Genomic DNA, 22,644 nt, shown 5'->3' on the forward strand with positions numbered 1-22,644 from the left:
ACAGTCAAGATGAAAGAAAAAATTCTGCAAGCAGCCAGGAGTAAGTGCCAACTGACCTACAGAGGCAGAGTCATAGGATGACAACAGACTTTTCAACTGAAACCTTCCAAGCCAAAAGAACATGGTCACCCACCTTCAACATTCTTAAAACAATTTGCAGCCCAGAATTCTGTATCCTGCTAAACTAACCTTCAAAACGGATGGAGAAATAAAATCTTTTGCAGATATACAAACACTAAGGAAATTCATTAGACCTATTCTCAACACTGACCATCACAACAGACCACCAGCAAAATAAACACCCAGAAGCTAAAGGTCAAAACTTAGCTTCCACAGTGGTGCAAAAGATAAAACTACACAGCAGGTTCTCTCATAACAAGATGAATAAAATTCTACCACACTTATCAGTACTCTCAATAAATGTCAGTGGATTGAATTGCCAGCTGAAGAGGCATGAGCTGGCTGACTGGATAAGAAAATCACAAGCCATCTATATGCTGTCTCTAGGAGACACACCTACCTTGAAGGACAAATCAAGACTAGTGGTTAAGGGATGGAAAACAGTATTTCAAGCAAATGGAAATCAGAAGAAAGGGAGAGTTGCAATCTTATTTTCAGATACAAGCAAATTTAAAGTACCTAAAAGAAAGACAAAGATGGACACTTAATACTGGTCAAGGGAGCAATACAGCAAGAAGACATTTCAATTTTAAATATTTATGCACCCAACTTAAATGCTCCCAGATTTATGAAACAGACCTTGATGGGACTGAGCAATATGATATCCCAAAACACCATAATAGCCAGGGACTTTAACAACCCTCTTTCAGAACTGGACAGATCCTCTAAACAGAAATTAAAGATACAAAGGAAGTAAATGTGACCCTAGAACAAATGGGATTAATAGACATATACAGAACACATCGTCCCAAAGCTAAAGAATATACATTTTTCTCCTCTGCCCCTGGAACATACTCCAAAATAGATCACATCCTAGGGTAGAAACCAAACCTCACCAAAATTAAAGGAATAGAGGGTGGCACCTTGGCTCAAAGGGGTAGGGCACTGGCCCCATATGCCAGAGATGGAGGGTTAAAGCCCAGCCCTGGCCAAAAACTGAAATAATTAAAAAATAAATAAATAAATAAATAAATAAATGAAAAGAAATTATACCTTGTCTCCTCTCAGACCACAAGGCAATGAAGGTTGAAGTCAACTCCAACAAAAATGGTCCCCACACAAAGGCATGGAAATTAAACGAGCTTATGCCGAATGATAGTTGGGTTTAGGAAGAGATAAAAGAGGAAATTGTTAAATTCCTCAAACATAACAATGAAGACACAAATTACCAAAACCTGTGGGGTACAGCAAAACCAGTCCTAAGAGGGAAATTTACTGCATTAGATGCCTACATTCAAAAATCAGAAAGAGAATGCATCAACAAACTCATGAACCATCTTATGGAATTGTAAAAAGAAGAACAATCTAATCTCAAACCCAGCAGAAAAAAGAAATAAGCAAAATTAAATCAAAGATTAATGAAATTGAAAACAAAAGAATCATTCACAAAATTAACAAAACAAAAAGTTGGTTTTTGAAAAAATAAATAAAATAGATAAACCTTTGGCCAGATTTAACTAGAAACAGAAAAGTGAAATCTCTAATAACCTCAATCAGGAATGATAATGGGAAAATAACAGTTGCCAAAGAGATACAAGAGATTATTTCTGAGTACTACAAAAAACTCTATGCCCAGAAATTTGACAATGTGTAGGAAGTGGACCAATACCTGGAATCGCACCCTCTCCTTAGACTTAACCATGAAGAAATAGATCTCTTAAACTTAGATCAAAGTAAAAAATTCCCTGGTCCAGATGGCTTCACACCAGAATTATATCAGATGTTCAAAGAAGAGCTTATACCCATACTGCAGAAATTATTTCAAAAAATTGAGAAAGAAGAAATTTTCCCCAACACGTTCTATGAAACAAACATCACCCGATACCAAGACCAGGAAAAAAGACCCAACTAAAAAGGAGAACTTCAGACCAATTTCACTAATGAATATAGGTGCAAAAATTCTCCATGAAATTCTAACCAATAGATTACAACTACACATTAAAAAAAATGATGCAGGGCGGCGCCTGTGGCTCAGTGAGTAGGGCGCCGGCCCCATATGCCGAGGGTGGTGGGTTCAAACCCAGCCCCGGCCAAACTGCAACCAAAAAAATAGCCGGGCGTTGTGGCGGGCGCCTGTAGTCCCAGCTACTAGGGAGGCTGAGGCAAGAGAATCGCGTAAGCCCAGGAGTTGGAGGTTGCTGTGAGCCGTGTGACGCCACGGCCCTCTACCCGAGGGCGGTACAGTGAGACTCTGTCTCTACAAAAAAAAAAAAAAAAAAAAGATGCATCAGGATCGAGTAGATTTCATCCCAGGGAGGCATGGCTGGTTTAACATATACAAGTCCATAAATGTTATTCACCAAATCAACAGAAGAAAAAACAAAGACCATTCATGGCTGACTCTAAAATCCACCCAGGTGCATTTAAGATTTAAGTGTCCAAACTTTGATGCATTCAGCAGTGAACCTTTACAAGCTCATATTCTATTCTGCCGTATGTTGGAGGAAGAAATCAGACAAGGCTGATGATATTCATAAATGGGAGGCAGATGCTTTAAAGGATACAATATAATGTTGCAAAAATAGTGATAGAAAAAATCGGTTCATGCTGTGGAAGGGGCACAACCAGGGAGGGCTTCAGGAGAGAATTTTGAGAAGAGGAGCCTTCTGCATTCACTTTATGCTATATAACCTGTTTAGGAGCAAAGTTTAAAAGGAGGGAGCATTCTAGGATCTTTCTTCCCAAGAAGGAAATAGAATCTGAACAAGTGAGATATGTCTGGGTCTAAAAAGCAAGTTGGACAGTGGGCAGCAAAGGGCCATCACAGTCACCAGGGGACCTAGGCTTCAGTCTCAGGTGGTTATGTACCGAAGTTAAATCTCCCAGGTTATAACAATAGGAAATTCCTGCTAAACAGGATTGTAAGCTAATATGATTATAAGGAACAGCTGGGTGACCTGACCATGATCTATTGTGTTGCTACGAATCTGATGGGAGCCTTTTGAAGGAAGGGTGCAAGAGAAGACCCAGGAAGGAAGCCTTAGGAGGGCTGTCGGGGCATCAGGGCAGCACTTCCCCGGGGGGAGAGGGTGTCCTCTGCAGGTCACCAGCTGACTAATTAGGGACATGGCACTGTCATAGCTCTATTCTGTTTACCATTGTCATCAACCTTTTTATTAAATATCTGCCGGGTACAATGCTAAATGCACTCTTCTATAGCTTCATTTCTGGAGGTGTCCAACCTTTTTTCCATTCTGCTGCACATTGGAAGGATAAGTGTTGTTGGGGGCCACACATTAAATACAGAAACACTAACAGAAGCTGATGAGCTGAAGGGAAGGTGTGTGTATACTCTGTGATATCCAGCACCACAGATAAGTAAAACAGGCCACATAATCTGCATGTGGCCTGCGGGCCACGGGTTGGACACCTATGAATCCTTTCACTATGTCAAGAGTATAACTGCTCTTATTTTTTTCTACTCCTATATGGAGAAATTGAAGTTTGAAGAACTCAAATAACCTGCTCAGATTGGCAGAACCGTCAAGTTGAGGAGCTAACACCCTGTTACACAAGTCACGTGTCTCCTCATTTCCAGATCACCTACCTGGTGTCTGTGGACTAAACCCCACAGTCCGGTGTCTCTCAGACATTTACCAAGGGGCAGAGTGAGCCCATCTTTTCTCCCATTCAAGTCAGTCTCTTCCATGTCCCCTGCTCTTCAAGCCCAGCTGCAGGAGTTCATGCCTTAAAGTCAACCATCTGATGATAATTTCCTACATAAATTTGCCTGTTTAAAAAAAAAAAAGGCCAGGGGCGGTGGCGCACACCTGTAATCAATGCTAGCACTCTGGGAGGCCAAGGCAGTGGATTACTTGAGCTCAGGAGTTCAAAACCATCCTGAGCAAGAGCGAGATCCTGTCTCCAAAAATAGGCAGTTGTGACAGGTGCCTGTAGTAACAGCTACTTGGGAGGCTGAGGCAGGAGGATCTCTTGAGCCCAAGAGTTTGAGGTTGCTGTGAGCTATAGCTCCACAACACTCTACCCAGGGGGACAGAGTGAGATGCTGTCTCAAATTTTTCAAAAAGGATAAATTATGGTAGGAGGCAGAAATAAACATTCTGGTCAATTTCTGGTGTTATTATTTATTTCAGTTAATAAATTGTGCTTTACCTGTGACTTAAAGGTTCCCACTCCCCCCCATTTTGGTGGTATGCTTCTGTCCTGAGTCTAGACTCTACACTTCTCTGTGGAAGGATGATAAACTCATATAGGACTAACTTACCTTTGTATCCCAGAATATTTTCTGTAGATGGAATTCTTGCCTTCACTTGAGTATCTTAAAGGGAAGAAATTCTTTTTTTTTTTTTTATTAAATCATAGCTATGTGTATTAATGCAATCATGAATACAATGTGCTGGTTTTATATACCGTTTGAAATATTTTCATCAAACTTGTTAACATAACCTTCACCACATTTTCTTAGTTACTGTGTTAAGACATTTATATTCTACACTTATTAAATTTCACATGTACCCTTGTAAGATGCACTGTAGGTGTGATCCCACCAATCACCCTCCCTCCACCCATCCTCCCCTCCTCCCCTCCCTGTCCCCTTTCCTCTTCAAAGGGAAGAAATTCTATGTCAGAATTTGAGCCCTGAAAGGATATTTATACAGGAATGCTAGTATGACAGAAGGAAAAACTCCAGTGAAGTGACCCTCAAAGGACGTCTGATAGGACTGAAGTCTGAACATTTGAAAGGGTTGAAAAAGCGGGTGGTGCCTGTGGCTCAAGGAGTAGGGCACCAGCCCCATATACCGGAGGTGGCAGGTTCAAACCTGGCCCCAGCCAAAAACTGCAAAAAAAAGGGGGGGGATGTTGAAAAAGCAAGCGGAAGTGACAAGCCTGTGTTCGTTGCTGAGTTAGTCCAGTGAGTGAGTGGAATTTTTACGCCTGGTGATTTGGTCATTTTTGTAGTAGACCAAAGCCCAGTCAAGTGCTGTTAACTGACGTTGGAAGTGACCTGAGTCCTACAGTCCTGCTGACTGGTTGTGTCTTTCCCATTTCAGGGAGACGTGCCCCAGGTGGTTCAGGGCCCAGTGGCAGATGAGCAGCAGACGCCGGAGTCCCCTCCTGACAGTGTACGTAGCCCATTCTTTCAGTTTTGCTCTTTTGGGGTGATGTACCTTATAAACTCTCCTGAAGTAAAGGAGGTGGCTGAGGGAGATCAGATCCTTTATGACTTGACAGGAGGTTATGGTGTATCTTGAGACCTGAATCTGTCCATACCTACATCATGGATTGTGTACCAGCTGTGTGAAATAACTTGTGTTCATCTCTTTGTACCAGTGTCCTGAACAGGTGCTTCAGAGGCATCCCTGCAAATACCTTTGCACTTTGAGACTATCATGTCTTATACAGCATCATAAATAAAAATTTAAAATGATAGAATTTCTATGGAAATAACTTTAATATTCCTACATCTTGAATTTCACTTCTTAAAAAACTATATTGTCTGTCAAAATGATGTACTTTTTTTTATTAAATCATAGCTGTGTACATTGATATGATCATGGGGCATCATTCACTAGCTTCACAGACCGTTTGACACACTTTTATCACACTGGTTAACATAGCCTTCCTGGCATTCTCTCAGTTACTGTGGAAATTATGTACTTCTGTTGCTGTTTTCCTTTTCTTAAGTCCTGATTTTTATTTCTGTGTACTAGTTTATACTTTTGTGGTGCTAAAATTGACATTATTGCTCTATTAAATTTTCTTTTTGAGACAGAGCCTCAAGCTGTTGCCCTGGGTAGAGTGCCGTGGCATCACAGCTCACAGCTTCTGGGCTCAAGTGATTCTCCTGCCTCCGCCTCCCAAGTAGCTGGGACCACAGGCGCCCGCCACAACGCCCGGCTATTTTTTGTTGCAGCCATGATTGTTGTTTGGCAGGCCCGGGCTGGATTCGAACCCGCCAGCTCAGATGTATGTGGCTGGCGCCTTAGCCGCTCGAGCCACAGGCACTGAGCCTCTATTAAATATTTTTATGTTTAAGGAACTATAGATTACTAGAGCTTATAGGAAATATGTGCTATTTCAAAAATGCCTTTGAAAATTCTTTAAAATTACTTGCAACCAAAACATTTGTAATCCCATACCATTCTGAATTTTAAATAAACAAATAAATATTATGTGCTAAAACGCTAAATAAGCATAGAAAGAAACTTAAAAATAACCAAATTCAGTTCAACTGAAAACCTAAAAGCAATTCATTTTAAAGGCCAGATTTTGCTTTCTGGAATATTGCAAGTACTATTAATGTGTTAATAGTAATATATACTTCCCCCTGTCTCAAGGCACATATCAAACATTTCTGAAATGTCATCACCGTAGAGTTGTAGAGCTGGGGCATGTCCTAAACATTATCTAGCCTTTCTTTTCCCTTCTTGAGAATGAGCACTTACATAAGCAGATCACCCTCTCGTGGGAGGCTCTCTGTGGCTGCCAAAGAGAAAGGCCCAGGGCAAGGCAAGCAGCATTTGCAGTGAGGCCGTGCCAGCTCCTGGTGCGGAACTGCCTGGTCTTTTGAGCTGTTCCAAAATGGAGAGCTTCTTCATGGAAGTGGAGTTTCTATCCCTGAAGCTTTTCAAATCAGAAGATGGATGAGCACTTACTAATACTCAAGTATTAATAGCTATGACTAACTGAGCCTAAGTCGTTCCTCACACAGGGATAGATTTATTTATTTAAACTTGCAAGGTATAGATTATTGCCACCAGGGTACAGAAGTGGAGGTCCGACGACTTGTCTGTGGTCACACAGCTAGTCAGGGGTAGCAAACTTGGCAAGTCATGTCTTTATGAGTAGCAGGGATTCTTTTTTTTTCCCCTGTCACAAGGACCTGATGAAGTATGAACCTTTTCCCCAGAAAAACCCTGGTAAGAATAATAGGGCAGCGCCTCTGACTCAGTGAGTAGGGCGCGGCCCCATATATTGAGGGTGGTGGGTTCAAACTCGGCCCCGGCCAAACTGCAACAAAAAAATAGCCGGGCACTGTGGCGGGTGCCTGTACTCCCAGCTACTCAGGAGGATGAGGCAAGAGAATCTCCTAAGCCCAAGAGCTGGAGGTTGCTGTGAGCAACACCACGGAACTCTACTGAGGGCGACAGAGTGAGACTCTGTCTCAAAAAAAAAAAAAAAAAAAAAGAATTTCAATATAGCACAAATGTATTATCGCTCCTGAAATTCCCTCTATGGAGCTCTTAAAAGCCCTGGCTTAAGAATCCACGGTTTAGGCTCGGTGCCCATAGCACAGTGGTTACGGCGCCGGCCACATACACTGAGGCTGATGGACACCCACAGATTCTAACCCAGCCCACGGCCTGCTAAACAACAATGACAACTGCAACAAAAAAATAGCTGGGCGTTATGGCAGACGCCTGTAGTCCCAGCTACTCGAGGCAAGAGAATCACTGGAGCCCAAGAGTCTGAGGATGCTGTGAGCTATGATGCTACAGCACTCTCCCCAGGACAAGAGACTCTTGTCTCAAAAAAAAAAAAGGAGTGGGGCTAATACTGTCTACTCTGAGGGCCGTTCACAGGATTGGCTGACTTCGTGGCTGTGGAAGTGCTCTGCACACTGGAAAGCACCATGCCGACACGTGGTGGTCATACACCACACAGCACCTGTGGGTACCCTCGTTTGGAGCAGGGACTTCGGTCCCACTGCTTGACTCCAGGGACAAGCTGGTGCTTCACTGCCTTCACCAAAGTCCTCCCCAAATTCATCTTCCACGGCCCACGGGGCAGAGGTCCCTGCACCCCCGTTGAATTTCAGGTTCCTTTCCTACCTGAGTGTCCCAGGCCTCAGTCTTGCTTGTCTTCATTTGTTCATTCACCCCTACGTCATTCGTTGAGCCTCTGCTGTGTCCCAGTCACTGGGTGTCACAGATCAGCCCCTTTGTAACCCATGTACCTGGTGTTTAGCAGGCTGTCGGCAGACACTGGGCTTTCCTCTTCTGATCCTCATGTTGCTTAACTAACCTCCTAACTTGTCTTTGCCTGCTGTGAGTGTGCAGAGCAGCAGACCATGCTCTGCTCAGAAGGTCTGCCCTGGTGGGTGCTTCCCGTGGGCACAGCACAGGGAAGTGAACTTCAGGTTGACTTTACCAGCACAAGTAGAGATTGCAACTTTTTTAATTCTGATCGCAGGGATAGAGCATCTTTACAGTTTTATCGTCCTCCCTTCCTTAATCTGCCCCCGACCAGAGCATCTTCGGTGTTCGAGAATGATGTAAAAGTCGTCCTAACTGCCTCTTGCCACCTCTCCCACCCTATATTCTCAGAAAACATAATTATTGGAGTGCACCAGTGTTTGGGAAAACAGACGCCAATTTTAAAGTCTTCTTTCAGGACTGTTCTCTTCCTTAATATTTATCTAATTTTCCTTTTGTAGGCTGTCCCCCAGATGAAACAGCAAAAGTACTCGACCAAAGTCTCCTTTAGCTCACAAGAGATACCATTAGCACCAACTCCATCATACCAGTCTACAGATGCGGAGTTCACAGACTATGGTATGATTCTTTCCCTGAGCGGAATTGGTCCATGAAACCTTAGAGAAGGAAAGGATAGTGATGTCTGAAAAAGGGAACCAGGCCAGGAGTCTGAAGTCTGACCACATCCATTCTCTGCTTTCATAGATTTGGGGCTGGGACAGGCCATGTCACTTCCTGCAACATTGTCTCCCCCCTGCCATGGCGATTGCCTGCTGATTATTGAATATAAAGGTACTAGACCAGAAAAGGCCCTGAGTAAATGCTAGTTGAATCTGAGGCTTACAGATTGGTCTTTTTTAATCTCTCCAAAAGATTGTGTTTAGGTCATGAGTAATATCTCATAAAAATGGTATTGATCCCAATACCATTGTATTGTCTAGCAGGTTTTCCAGTCTCTACCAAAAGACCCAATTGCTAGGCCTGCATATGTTGATGTAAGACTGTTAATTTTCAGTGTTTAAAGAAAACGTTATTCATGTTCTCTCTTTAAATTCCTGACTTGAATTTTGCTAACAGGGGCATTGAAAATAGAACATCAAAATGAATAATGGGTGTTCCCACTTGGCTTTTATGCAAAATAAATCAGTAAAAAAGTTGACTCTTTAAAACTCCATGCTCACCAGCAGCAAAGCATAACTGTGCCTTAATTTAGCCATCGTTAAACCTTTGTGGTATTTGTCTTTTATATATTTTTTCAGAAATATTAACTCATAAAAAGTTTAACAAGCAGGTTTTTTTTGTTTTTTTTATAGAAACAGAGTCTCACTTTGTTGCCCTTGGTAGAGAGTTGTGGTGTCACAGCTCACAGCAACCTCCAACTCCTGGGCTTGGGCTATTCTCTTGCCTCAGCCTCCCAAGTAGCTGGGACTACAGGTGCCCACAACAACGCCCGGCTATTTTTTTTGTTGCAGTTTGGCCTGGGCTGGGTTTGAACCCACCACCCTCGGTATATGGGGCCGGCGCCCTACTCACTGAGCCACAGGTGCCACCCCCAGGTATTTTTTAAAGTGCTGAATTTATACAAAAACACTTGATGAATGTGGTCAGCAAACTATTGATCAGTATGTTCCATTCTGGCCCACCAGCTGTTTTGCATAATCTATGAGCTAAAAATGTTTTTCCATTTCAAAAAGTTGAAGAAAAAAATCAAAAGAATATTTCATGAAAATTATATGAGATTCAGATGAGCCAGGCTTTGGGCTAGAGAGAAATAAATACGAAGACTAGCTCAGGGCTGGTCAGGACGAGGCAGAGGTGGAGGAGAGAGAAATACCATCTGCAGCTCTCTGACTTTTAAAAGCATCCATGAAATTGCACCACTATGGTACATGATTGTAAATTAACAGGAAATATACTATGAAATATGTATGCTGCAAAAAGATCTAGGGACAATTAGGTTTGCAATTTAATATTCTACTTCTAACGTGACATTTTGATTGTTCCTGAGATCATATCACTAAATTTCTTGCTCTTAACCGGGACTCCGTAGATTAATAAACTGCACATACACAGGAACAGCAAATACATGGCTGGAACGCCAGACCCTGGGCTGGGCAGCTCACACACACTGTTCAGGTCATCATTCCAGCAGCCTACTGGTTACAGGCATTTTTCTGGTGGGAAGTGAGTTCCAGTGTTACAGCTCTTTTAGAATTTGTCTAGCAGGTTTTCCAGTCTCTACCAAAAGACCTAAAAAAAAAAAAAAAAAAAAACCCAAATTAAAATAAATAAAAATAAAAAAACAAGTGAGCCTCAGTTTCACCTATTAATTTCTTACCTGGGAACTCAAATCTGCCCTTGTGCCACTCCAAAATCTGGACCCTTTTGTCACGAAGACCATGATTATTGCTTAGAGCAAAACCCCACACAGGCTTACCTATGAATTTTTTCATTTCATTCCAGAGATTGTCAAACTTTTTTTTCTTAATTAGGCTTGCACAGAGTAATGTAGTATTATTTTTTGTTTCAAAATATTAGGGCATACACATGTTTTATTTAAATACTTTGGTTTTGTACAGTTCAGCCAGTTATAAGTGTGCCCTTCACCCAAATAATGTGCACTATACCCAGTGGGTATGAATTTACCCCTCCCAAACCTTTCCCTAGAGGACAGAATGGTAAACATTTCAGGCTCATGAGCCTCTCCGTGTCTGTCACAATTACTCACTCTGCCACTGCAGGGAGTGTGTGGCCCTTGCACCGTACACCAGGTGTACGTAAATCAATCAGTGGGGCTTGTTCCTATACAGCTTTATTTGCAGACACTGAAATTTGTGTTTTATATAATTTCATGTTTTGAAAATATTATTTTGCTTTTTTGTTTTCAACCTCTTAAAAATGTATAAATCATTCGTGGCCGGGATCCTTGCCCTCGTGCAGGGTTAGTGAACATTGTGGGTTTTATCTTGCAATTGACCAGCAGGTGGGGCTCTAGATCATCAGCCCTTTCCTAAATGAGACTCAATACTCCTAATGATCAAACCTAGTCATCAGAACATTCCCTGGAAGCTATGATTTGTGTGAGAGTATCCTGAAATTATTTAACATTTTGAATGGCTTGGTTTTTTTTTTTTTAAAGATTTAGGTTCACTTATCTAGAAAATGCACATACGTAGAATTTATGCTGGATAAACTGATATTACTAAACATCTTTCTTAGCTTGTAAATATTTTTTTCTAGCTAGGTGTGGTGACTCAAGTCTCTAATCCCAGCATGTTGAGAGGCCAGGGCTTGAAGCCAGGAGTTTGAGACCAGCCTGGGCAATGTAGCAAAATTCTGTCTCTACAAAAAAAAAATTTTTTTAAGGTTTTTTTCTCTCAATTTTTGGGAAAACTCAGTCTAAACAATTATTTTAAAAAACCAAACCTTGGCCATACGCAGTGGCTTAAGCCTATAGTCCTAGCACTCTGGGAGTCTGAGACAGACTAATTGCTTAAGCTCAGGAGTTTGAGACCAGCCTGAGCAAGAATAAGACTCCCGTCTCTACTCAAAATAGAAAAACTAGACAAGCATTGTATCAGATGCCTATAGTTTCAGCTACTTGAGAGGCTGAGGCAGGAGGGTCACTGGAGCCCAAGAATTTGAGGTTGCTGTGAGCTATGTCACCATGGCATGTCCCAGGTGACAGAGTGAGACTCTGTCTCAAAAAACAAACAAACAAGATAATTGCTGTTTTCAAGAATATATATTTTGTAGATTAAATCCTGTATACAGGCGGCACCTGTAGCTCAGTGGGCAGGGCGCCAGCCACATACACTGAGGCTGGCGGGTTCAAATCCAGCCTGGGCCAGCTAAACAACAATGATAACTGCAACAGAAAAATAGCTGGGTGTTGTGGCAGGCGCCTGTAGTCCCAGCTATTTGGGAGGCTGAGGCAAGAAAATTGCTTAAGCCCAAGAGTTTGAGGTTGCTGTGAGCTGTGATGCTACGGCACTCTACTCAGGGTGACTCTGTCTCAAAAATAAAAAATAAAAATCCTTTATACATCTTATTTCATAGAGTGTGTTCTAATTAATAATAAATATTTAAGCACTGTTTCTTTTCCTTTTTTTTTTGGAGGCAGAATTTTACTCTGTTGCCTGGGCTAGAAGGCTGGAGTGCCATGGTGTCAGCTTAGCTCAGAGCAACCTCAAACTCCTGGGCTCAAGTGATCCTCCTGCCTCAACCTCCCAGGCATGAGCCACCATTTCCCAATTAGTATTCTATACTTCAAAATCTTCTGTCTTTATTCTCATTACAACATAAGTCTTTATATACCTAACTTCAGTTTTATATACCAAATCTTCAGTTTTTACATACTGATTTTCATGTTATACTTTAAGATTTAAAAATTTTCAAATATGACTAAAATTGATAGATTGGTGGCTCAGTGTCCATAGTTAGGGTGCTGGCCACATGCACCAGGGCTGGTGGGTTCAAACCCAGCCCAAGCCTGCTAAACAAACAAACAAACAAAACATAATAGCCGGGCTTTGTGGCAGGTGCCTGTAGTCCCAACTACTAGGGAGGTTTTGAACCTGGCCCAGGCCTGCTAAACAAAACAAACAAAAAAGAAAAATAGCTGGGCATTGTGGTGGGTGCCTGTAGTCCAGCTACTAGGGAGGCTGAGGCAAGAGAATTGCTTGAGCCCAATGTAGCTTGACCCACCAGTTAACCCTCGCTTGATCCTGTTGCTGTGAGCTGTGACGCCATGGCTCTCTACCGAGGGCAACATAGTGAGACTCTGTCTCAAAAAAACAAACAACAACAACAAAAACATAAAAATTGATGGGTTGAGGGGTAGGGGACATACCGTTTTAATCTGAAAAGAGTTGTTGGAATGTCATGCTTCATCCTTGGGTAAATGGGCATCAGTGACCCAACTTCACGGTGCTTTGCAGGAAAAGAGTGAAATGATACTCATGTGCACGTCCCCTGCCCCCAGTCCAGGCAAGCTCAGGCTGGGCTGCCTCTCCTATTTACCTGCATTCTGTGTTTTTTAGGTGGCTTCCAGCCTCCTCTGTCAGTGGACCCTGCAACGTGTCCCATTATCCCTGGACAGGAAATGATTATAGAAATATCCAAGGGACGTTCAGGGCTTGGTCTCAGCATTGTGGGAGGAAAAGACACACCCTTGGTAAGTTTCCTGACATGAAATGTATCCACCACCTCACACAAGCATCAGAGGGACTTTATCTAACAAATGCAGTTGGCGTAACCTAATTCTTTGCACCCTCAAGGAATCCCAAACAATAAAAAAAAAAAAAAAAAAGAAAACAAATATATCCATTGTCACAGAAGTGGTTGTTGAGCCTTGTGATGGCCCCATGTCACTTCTTGGCTTTTTCATGGTATGGGGAAAACCTGTAATTAAATAGACATGCATCTTCATTCTAACTGGCTTTTCTCAGTGTTTTAACCAGCATTTTCTCCATCCAGGATATTGAGTATTTTTATAAATGCTTATTAGACCAACATTTAGAAGTATTAAAGCAGAGCCAGGCACAGTGGCTCGAGGCCTGTAATCCTAGCACTTGGGAGGCTGAGGCAGGTGGATTGCCTGAGCTCACAGGTTTGAGACCAGCCTGAGCCAGAGCAAGACCTCATCTCTAAAAATAGCTGGGCATTGTGGCTAGTCTCAGCTAGTTGGGAGGCTGAGGCAAAAGAATTGCTTAAGCTCAGGAGTTTGAGGCTACTGTGAGCACTCTACCAAGGGTGACAGAGTAAAACTGTGTCTCAAAAAAAAGTATTATAACTGGACTTAAGATGGTGCCTGGCACTTAGTCACTGTTCTGTAAGTAGAAACTATTGTTATTATTCCCATCTTTATCATTATTATTTAATGGAATGCTAGATTAGAAGTATACATCAATTACCCAGCCCAGGCCTGCCAAACAGCAATGACAACTGCAACCAAAAAATAGCAGGACATTGTGGCGGGTGCCTGTAGTCCCAGCTACTTGGGAGGCTGAGGCAAGAGAATCGCTGAAGCCCAGAAGTTGGGGGTTGCTGTGAACTGTGATGCCACACAGTCTACCCAGGGTGACATAGTCAGACTGTGTCTCCAAAAAAAAAAAATGAGTTCACATGGGCGGCACCTGTGGCTCAGTAGGCAAGGCACTGGCCCCATATACGGAGGGTGGTGGGTCCAACCCTGGCCCCAGCCAAACTGCAACAAAAAATAGCCAGGCGTTGTGGCAGGGACCTGTAGGCCCAGCTACTTGGGAGGCTGAGGCAGGAGAATCACTTGAGCCCAAGAGTCTGGGATTGCTGTGAGCTGTGACGTCACGGCACTCTACCCAGAGTGACATAGTGAGACTCTGTCTCCAAAAAAAAAATTGACACAAAAGGAAACAGAGGGAGGGCGGCGCTTGTGGCTCAGTGAGTAGGGCGCCGGTCCCATATGCCGGAGGTGGCAGGTTCAAAACCAGCCCCGGCCAAAAACCACACACACACACAAAAAAAAGGAAACAGAGGGAAAAATAAATCTCCCTCCAAACCTTTTATCCTAGCCCTGCCTGCCCTCCACTACTCTCCCCTAAAACACCAAGGCCTCTTCACAAAAAAAATTACCCTTTTTAATGTTTTTAAATGAATATTTGTATTTCTTTTGCCCTTTTTGTTGAGAAAGGAATAAACTATATATGCCAAATTTGGAAGTAAAACAGGTATAATACAGTACATAAAAGTATTTTTTTTCCATTTTTGGTAAGATTTAGTGTTCTCATGTTCGTACTACTGCGGGATGGGGAGATCCTGTCCTACTTTTCTGCAGTAAATATTCATCCTCTAAAGCCCTAGGAAACTCAGGAACAGAGTATGCTACAGAAGCCTGGGTCGTAATGCCTCTACAAGCTGGTTTGCTGGGGTCCTGGGCCTTTTCCCTCCTGCCATCCAGCCCAGACTAGAGCACTGCTCTAGATTCATACTAGAATCTACATTAATGATGTCAATTAATTAACATCAGTGCAACCCACCAGTGCACCCTCACCTGATCCTGAATGTGCCCGTGTGCTAAAGGTCTGTGTCTCCTTCGGCTTGATTAAAGTATCCTTTAAACTTTCCTCTGGAGTTCAGGATAACATTATTCCTGAATTCTTCTTTGCCCGTGCAGACAGAAGCTACTGTGTGTGGCTTCCTGCACACATTGATGGTTTTTATAAGCTTGGATAGAACGGGGACGCCTGAAGTTGACCAGGCTCAGCAGCCAGCTTTAGCTCCCAGTCCCTTTCATGGGTCTTTGCCTCCTTAAGGCCAGGGCCTTTTTTATGTTCCCCGTTGTCTGGCTTGGAATATTATCTGTTCTGCTTTTGTCATTGAGGGAGAAGTAGGTTCTTAAAGATTTACCTTCAGGGCGGCACCTGTGGCTCAAAGGAGTAGGGCGCTGGCCCCGTATGTCAGAGGTGGTGGGTTCAAACCCAGCCCGGGCCAAAAACCACAAAAAAAAAAAAAAAAAAGATTTCCCTTCAAGTAATTTAACCTAGGCGATATGTATATAATTTTTTTTTTTTTTTTAAGAGGCAGAGCCTCATTTTGTCGCCCTCGGTAGAGTGCCGTAGCGTCACAGTTCACAGCAACCTCCAACTCCTGGGCTTAAGGGATTCTCTTGCCTCAGCCTCCCGAGTAGCTGGGCCCACAGGCACCCGCCACAATGCCCAGCTATTTTTTGTTCCAGTTTGGCTAGGGTGGGGTTTGAACCTGCCACCCTTGGTATATAGGGCTGTCACCCTACTCACTGAGCCACAGGCTCCGGCCCATGATCTAGGCTGTATTTTTTAACTGGATTTTTTTGTTCTTTTTTTTGAGAAAAGGCCTCAGTCTGTCTTCTAGGCTAGACTGCAGTGGTGTCATCATATCTCACTGCAGCCTCCAACTAATGGGCTCAAATGATCCTCCTGCCTCAGCCTGCGAAGTAGCTGGAACTTCAGGTGCCTGCCACCACACCTGACTTTTTTTTTTTTTGCAGTTTTGGTCAGGGCTGGGTTTGAACCTGCCACCTCCAGCTTATAGGGCCAGTGCCCTACTCCTTTGAGCCACAGGTACCACCCTAATTTTCTCTATTTTTTTGCATAGATGAGGTCTTGCTATTGCTCAAGCTTGACCTTGACTTCTAGGCTCAAACAGTCATCCCACCTCTGCTTCCTAAAGTGCTGGGATTATAGGCGTGAGCCACTGCACCCAACCTGTATTTTTAATAACGCCTTCCAGTTACATGTCATCCACCTTTCAGCAGTTTAAAGAAACACTTTGGCCAGGCTGCCAGCCATCTTGCCAGCTGCTCTTGTATGTAGGGTGTTACGTGTCTCCAATGGGACCAGCCGCTGCTCCCCAGCCACCCGCCTCTCAGGCTTTGCCCCCTTTCCTAAGCCTCACATTGCTCTCTTCCTCCCTCCTGTTTTTCCTCTCATCAAGCTTCGATGCCTCCTTCCAGATGCCTCTCCCCATGAAGTCTTCCCTGGCTTTTCTGCCTCCGTGATCTGTCCTCAGAGCTGGTGCTTGGCTGCTCCTCATTCTTAGCTCTCAGCCAGATTCCCTCTCTACATTACAGTGTGGAGCAGATTTCTCAACCTCTCAGAGTCCATTTCCTGATCTATTCTCAGGGATGGTTATACCTTGCGGAGTTTTGGATGAGCTTAGCCTCGCGCCCAGCAGAGTGAGCCTTACACACGGCATGTGCCTTCTCCCAGCCTCGGTTTCTACACACGTAACATGAGCTCGATAATCCTGACTCACTGCGTTGTGGTGAGGATCAGAGATCTTTATAAACAGTAGAAAATTTTATATACATAGGAAAATGTTGGCCCGGTACAGTGGCTCATGCCTGTAATCCCAGAAGTTTGGGAGGCTGAGGCAGGAGGATCACTTGAAGTTTGAGAACAGCCTGGGGAACACAGCAAGATCCTGTCTGCAAAAACTAATTTTAGGCTCGGCACCTGTACCTCAGTGGTTAGGGCGCTGGCCACATACACCAAGGTTGGTGGGTTCAGACCCTGCCCAGGCCTGTTAAACAACAAGGACAACTACAACAAAAAAATTGCCAGGCATTGTGGCAGGCTCCTGTAGTCGCAGCTACTTGGGAGGCTGAGGCAAGAGAATCACTTAAGCCCAAGAGTTTGAGGTTGCCGTGAGCTGTGACACCACAGCACTCTACTGAAGGTGACCTACTGAGACTCTGTCTCAAAAATAAATGAATAAATAAATAAATTTTTAAGTGGCCAATGTGGTAGTTCCACAGGGGGCTGAGGCAGGAGGATAGCTTGAGCCCAGGAGTTGGGGTTGCCGTGAATTCCATCAGCACCACTGTGCTGCAGCCTAGGTAACAGAGCAAGACCCTCTCTTCAAAAACATACCTAAATAGGGTGGCACCTGTGGCTAAGTGAGTAGGGCACCAGCCCCATATGCCGAGGGTGGCAGGTTCAAACCCGGCCCCAGCAGAACTGCATTGTGGCAGGCACCTGTGGACCCAGCTAATCGGAAGGCTGAGGCAAGAGAATCGCCTAAGTCCAAGAGCTGGAGGTTGCTGTGAGCTGTGTGACGCCATGGCACTCTACCGAGGCCAATAAACTGAGACTCTGTCTCTACCAAAAAAGTAAATAATAAATAATTAATTAAATTAAATAACATTGTCAGATCAAAGCCATTGGGGTAGTGTTCATTGGGGTACTGATCAACCCTGAACACTGGGGTAATGTTCCCCTTCCAAGGGCCTGTTCATTTTCCCTAAGAGGTATTTCTGAACAGAAAATAAATTGAGTTTGTATAAATAAAGCTATATTTGAAATGAACCTGGGAAACTACACTGTAAGGAGATTCATTCATAAAGAAAAAATGGCTCTCTGACTTACTATTGTCGATGTGGGTCTCTCAACACTGTTTGCAACAAGGCAGAGCCAGGGGTCCAGGAGGGAGTCAGATGCACGTGGTCAGCATGTCTGGCCCAGCCAAACGAGCTGTAGTTTTGCTTTTGTTGCCGTTAATATGACTTTGCTTTGCTTGGGCGGGTAGAGTTCCTGAGCGAGGTGCCCCTGAACCCTGGGCCCTTCACCGGCATCCATCTGTGCCGCTCTGGGGGTTCCCGCTGAACCCTCATCTGTGCCGCTCTGGGGGCTCCCACTGAACCCTCATCTGTGCCGCTCTGGGGGCTCCCACTGAACCCTCATCTGTGCCTCTCTGGGGGCTCCCACTGAACCCTCATCTGTGCCTCTCTGGGGGTTCCCACTGAACCCTGCTCTGTGCTGCTCTGGGGGCTTCCACTGAACCCTCATCTGTGCCGCTCTGGGGGCTCCCACTGACCCCTCATCTGTGCCGCTCTGGGGGCTCCCACTGAACCCTCATCTGTGCCGCTCTGGGGGCTCCCACTGAACCCTGCTCTGTGCCGCTCTGGGGGCTCCCGCTGAACCCTCATCTGTGCCGCTCTGGGGGCTCCCGCTGAACCCTCATCTGTGCCGCTCTGGGGGCTCCCGCTGAACCCTCATCTGTGCCGCTCTGGGGGTTCCCGCTGAACCCTCATCTGTGCTGCTCTAGGGGTTCCCACTGAACCCTCATCTGTGCCGCTGTGGGGGCTCCCACTAAACCCTCATCTGTGCCGCTCTAGGGGTTCCCGCTGAACCCCGCTCTGTGCCGCTCTGGGGGTTCCCGCTGAGCCCTCTCTTCCTCCTAAACATGACGCTAATCTGCTGCTCCCACCACAGCGAGGCAGCCGAGAAAGAAAAAACTCTGTAAGAGCATCTTGAGGTTCGTAATATATAGTTCTGCCTTTTGAGACTGTAAATCCCACTGTCCTTGGAAGGATAAGCACCACTTAAAAATGAAAGATGGGACACAGCTTTTACATCCTAACCTCAGGTACCCGTAGGTCAGACTCCCGAGAAATCTGGAGGCCGGTCTGGGGTTTTAGTGAGGCTGAACAGCAGGGGATTGGAAAGGACTCTGACAGATAAAGCTATTGTTCACTTTTCCTCCTTATTTTTCCCCCTCCAAATTTGGGCATGGAACTCACAACCTAATGGGAATTCTAGGTCACATTATCCAACAAGTTTTGATTTCCTCCAGCCAGCAGGAAAGCAGAAAGCAGAGATGAAATATGTGAAGGGAAATGGGGAGACTCTGCAGTCGGTCAGGTGCGCAGCCTGACTTAGCTCTGGCACTGGAACAGAGAATGTTCTGAGTTCTAGTGACCCCTGTGAGGCCTCGGTTCCAACTCTCCCAATTAGGATTTTCGTGTCTTCTTTGTTGTGTGTCCAACAGATATTTTTGCTGTCTTCAGAGGAATTAAGTCTCTGGGACCTGGTCTCAACACCACATCAGTTGTCTCTGCTATAAATAGTTTCTCTCCAGCCAAGACAGATGGTTTCTGAGATCACAGAGGAAGATCTAACTTAGCACCCTATTATATTTGCAGCTGGTCATTTAAACCGACCTTTAAAAATGCCACGATACGGGCCGTGCCTGTGGCTCAGGGGAGTAGGGCGCCGGCCCCATATGCCGGAGGTGGCGGGTTCAGACCCAGCCCTGGCCAAAAACTGCAAAAAAAAAGAGCCACAATAATGGCGAGGGCAAGGCTCCTGAGAAGGTTTACAAGCACACGTGGACCCAGTCCTAGGGTGGGCCTCCGGGGAAGGTTTACAAGCACACGTGGACCCAGTCCTAGGGCGAGCCTCCAGGGAAGGTTTACAAGCACACGTGGACCCAGTCTTAGGGCGAGCCTTCTGGGAAGGTTTGTGAGCACACGTGGACCCAGTCCTAGGGTGAGCCTCCGGGGAAGGTTTACAAGCACACGTGGACCCAGTCCTAGGGCGAGCCTCCGGGGCAGGTTTACAAGCACATGTGGACCCAGTCCTAGGGCGAGCCTTCTGGGAAGGTTTTCAAGCACACATGGACCCAGTCCTAGGGCGAGCCTCCGGGGAAGGTTTGCAAGCACATGCGGACCCAGTCCTAGGGCGAGCCTTCTGGGAAGGTTTTCAAGCACACGTGGACCCAGTCCTAGGGCGAGCCTCCGGGGAAGGTTTGCAAGCACATGCGGACCCAGTCCTAGGGCGAGCATTCTGGGAAGGTTTTCAAGCACACGTGGACCCAGTCCTAGGGCGAGCCTCCGGGGAAGGTTTGCAAGCACATGCGGACCCAGTCCTAGGGCGAGCCTTCTGGGAAGGTTTTCAAGCACACGTGGACCCAGTCCTAGGGTGAGCCTCCGGGGAAGGTTTACAAGCACACGTGGACCCAGTCCTAGGGCGAGCCTCCGGGGAAGGTTTACAAGCACACGTGGACCCAGTCCTAGGGCGAGCCTCCGGGGAAGGTTTGCAAGCACATGCGGACCCAGTCCTAGGGCGAGCCTTCTGGGAAGGTTTACAAGCACACGTGGACCCAGTCCTAGGGCGAGCCTCCGGGGAAGGTTTACAAGCACACGTGGACCCAGTCCTAGGGTGAGCCTTCTGGGAAGGTTTGCGAGCACACGTGGACCCAGTCCTAGGGTGAGCCTCCGGGGAAGGTTTACAAGCACACGTGGACCCAGTCTTAGGGTGAGCCTCCGGGGAAGGTTTACAAGCACACGTGGACCCAGTCCTAGGGTGAGCCTTCTGGGAAGGTTTTCAAGCACACATGGACCCAGTCCTAGGGCGAGCCTCCGGGGAAGGTTTGCAAGCACATGCGGACCCAGTCCTAGGGCGAGCCTTCTGGGAAGGTTTTCAAGCACACGTGGACCCAGTCCTAGGGCGAGCCTCCGGGGAAGGTTTGCAAGCACATGCGGACCCAGTCCTAGGGCGAGCCTTCTGGGAAGGTTTTCAAGCACACGTGGACCCAGTCCTAGGGCGAGCCTCCGGGGAAGGTTTGCAAGCACATGCGGACCCAGTCCTAGGGCGAGCCTTCTGGGAAGGTTTTCAAGCACACGTGGACCCAGTCCTAGGGTGAGCCTCCGGGGAAGGTTTACAAGCACACGTGGACCCAGTCCTAGGGCGAGCCTCCGGGGAAGGTTTACAAGCACACGTGGACCCAGTCCTAGGGCGAGCCTCCGGGGAAGGTTTGCAAGCACATGCGGACCCAGTCCTAGGGCGAGCCTTCTGGGAAGGTTTTCAAGCACACGTGGACCCAGTCCTAGGGCGAGCCTCCGGGGAAGGTTTACAAGCACACGTGGACCCAGTCCTAGGGTGAGCCTCTGGGGAAGGTTTACAAGCACATGCGGACCCAGTCCTAGGGTGAGCCTTCTGGGAAGGTTTTCAAGCACACGTGGACCCAGTCCTAGGGTGAGCCTCCGGGGAAGGTTTACAAGCACACGTGGACCCAGTCCTAGGGTGAGCCTCCGGGGAAGGTTTACAAGCACACGTGGACCCAGTCTTAGGGTGAGCCTTCTGGGAAGGTTTGCGAGCACACGTGGACCCAGTCCTAGGGTGAGCCTCCGGGGAAGGTTTACAAGCACACGTGGACCCAGTCTTAGGGTGAGCCTCCGGGGAAGGTTTACAAGCACACGTGGACCCAGTCCTAGGGGGAGCCTCCGGGGAAGGTTTACAAGCACATGCGGACCCAGTCCTAGGGTGAGCCTTCTGGGAAGGTTTTCAAGCACACGTGGACCCAGTCCTAGGGTGAGCCTCCGGGGAAGGTTTACAAGCACACGTGGACCCAGTCCTAGGGTGAGCCTCCGGGGAAGGTTTACAAGCACACGTGGACCCAGTCTTAGGGTGAGCCTTCTGGGAAGGTTTGCGAGCACACGTGGACCCAGTCCTAGGGTGAGCCTCCGGGGAAGGTTTACAAGCACACGTGGACCCAGTCTTAGGGTGAGCCTCCGGGGAAGGTTTACAAGCACACGTGGACCCAGTCCTAGGGGGAGCCTCCGGGGAAGGTTTACAAGCACATGCGGACCCAGTCCTAGGGTGAGCCTTCTGGGAAGGTTTTCAAGCACACGTGGACCCAGTCCTAGGGTGAGCCTCCGGGGAAGGTTTACAAGCACACGTGGACCCAGTCTTAGGGTGAGCCTTCTGGGAAGGTTTGCGAGCACACGTGGACCCAGTCCTAGGGTGAGCCTTCTGGGAAGGTTTACAAGCACACGTGGACCCAGTCCTAGGGCGAGCCTCCGGGGAAGGTTTGTGAGCACACGTGGACCCAGTCTTAGGGTGAGCCTCCGGGGAAGGTTTGTGAGCACACGTGGACCCAGTCTTAGGGTGAGCCTCCGGGGAAGGTTTACAAGCACACGTGGACCCAGTCCTAGGGGGAGCCTCCGGGGAAGGTTTACAAGCACATGCGGACCCAGTCCTAGGGTGAGCCTTCTGGGAAGGTTTTCAAGCACACGTGGACCCAGTCCTAGGGTGAGCCTCCGGGGAAGGTTTACAAGCACACGTGGACCCAGTCTTAGGGTGAGCCTTCTGGGAAGGTTTGCGAGCACACGTGGACCCAGTCCTAGGGTGAGCCTTCTGGGAAGGTTTACAAGCACACGTGGACCCAGTCCTAGGGCGAGCCTCCGGGGAAGGTTTGTGAGCACACGTGGACCCAGTCTTAGGGTGAG

General features: G+C 46.5%; 1 protein-coding gene and 1 non-coding gene across 2 annotated transcripts in view; both read left to right on the plus strand.

Annotated features, from left to right (window-relative positions):
* Nucleotides 1-22,644, plus strand: part of PATJ (PATJ crumbs cell polarity complex component) — a 408,655-nt gene that overhangs the window by 327,891 nt on the left and 58,120 nt on the right. Inside the window, 3 exon segments of the mRNA XM_053575260.1 lie at nucleotides 5,193-5,264; nucleotides 8,579-8,696; nucleotides 13,160-13,293. Of these exon segments, the coding sequence (XP_053431235.1) occupies nucleotides 5,193-5,264; nucleotides 8,579-8,696; nucleotides 13,160-13,293 (324 nt within the window).
* LOC128575682 (U7 small nuclear RNA) lies at nucleotides 10,310-10,371 on the plus strand. Its single transcript, XR_008377096.1, has one exon. It is a non-coding gene; the product is annotated as a U7 small nuclear RNA (small nuclear RNA).

This window comes from Nycticebus coucang, chromosome 22 (genome assembly GCF_027406575.1).
Source record: "Nycticebus coucang isolate mNycCou1 chromosome 22, mNycCou1.pri, whole genome shotgun sequence".
NCBI classification, from domain to species: domain Eukaryota; kingdom Metazoa; phylum Chordata; class Mammalia; order Primates; family Lorisidae; genus Nycticebus; species Nycticebus coucang.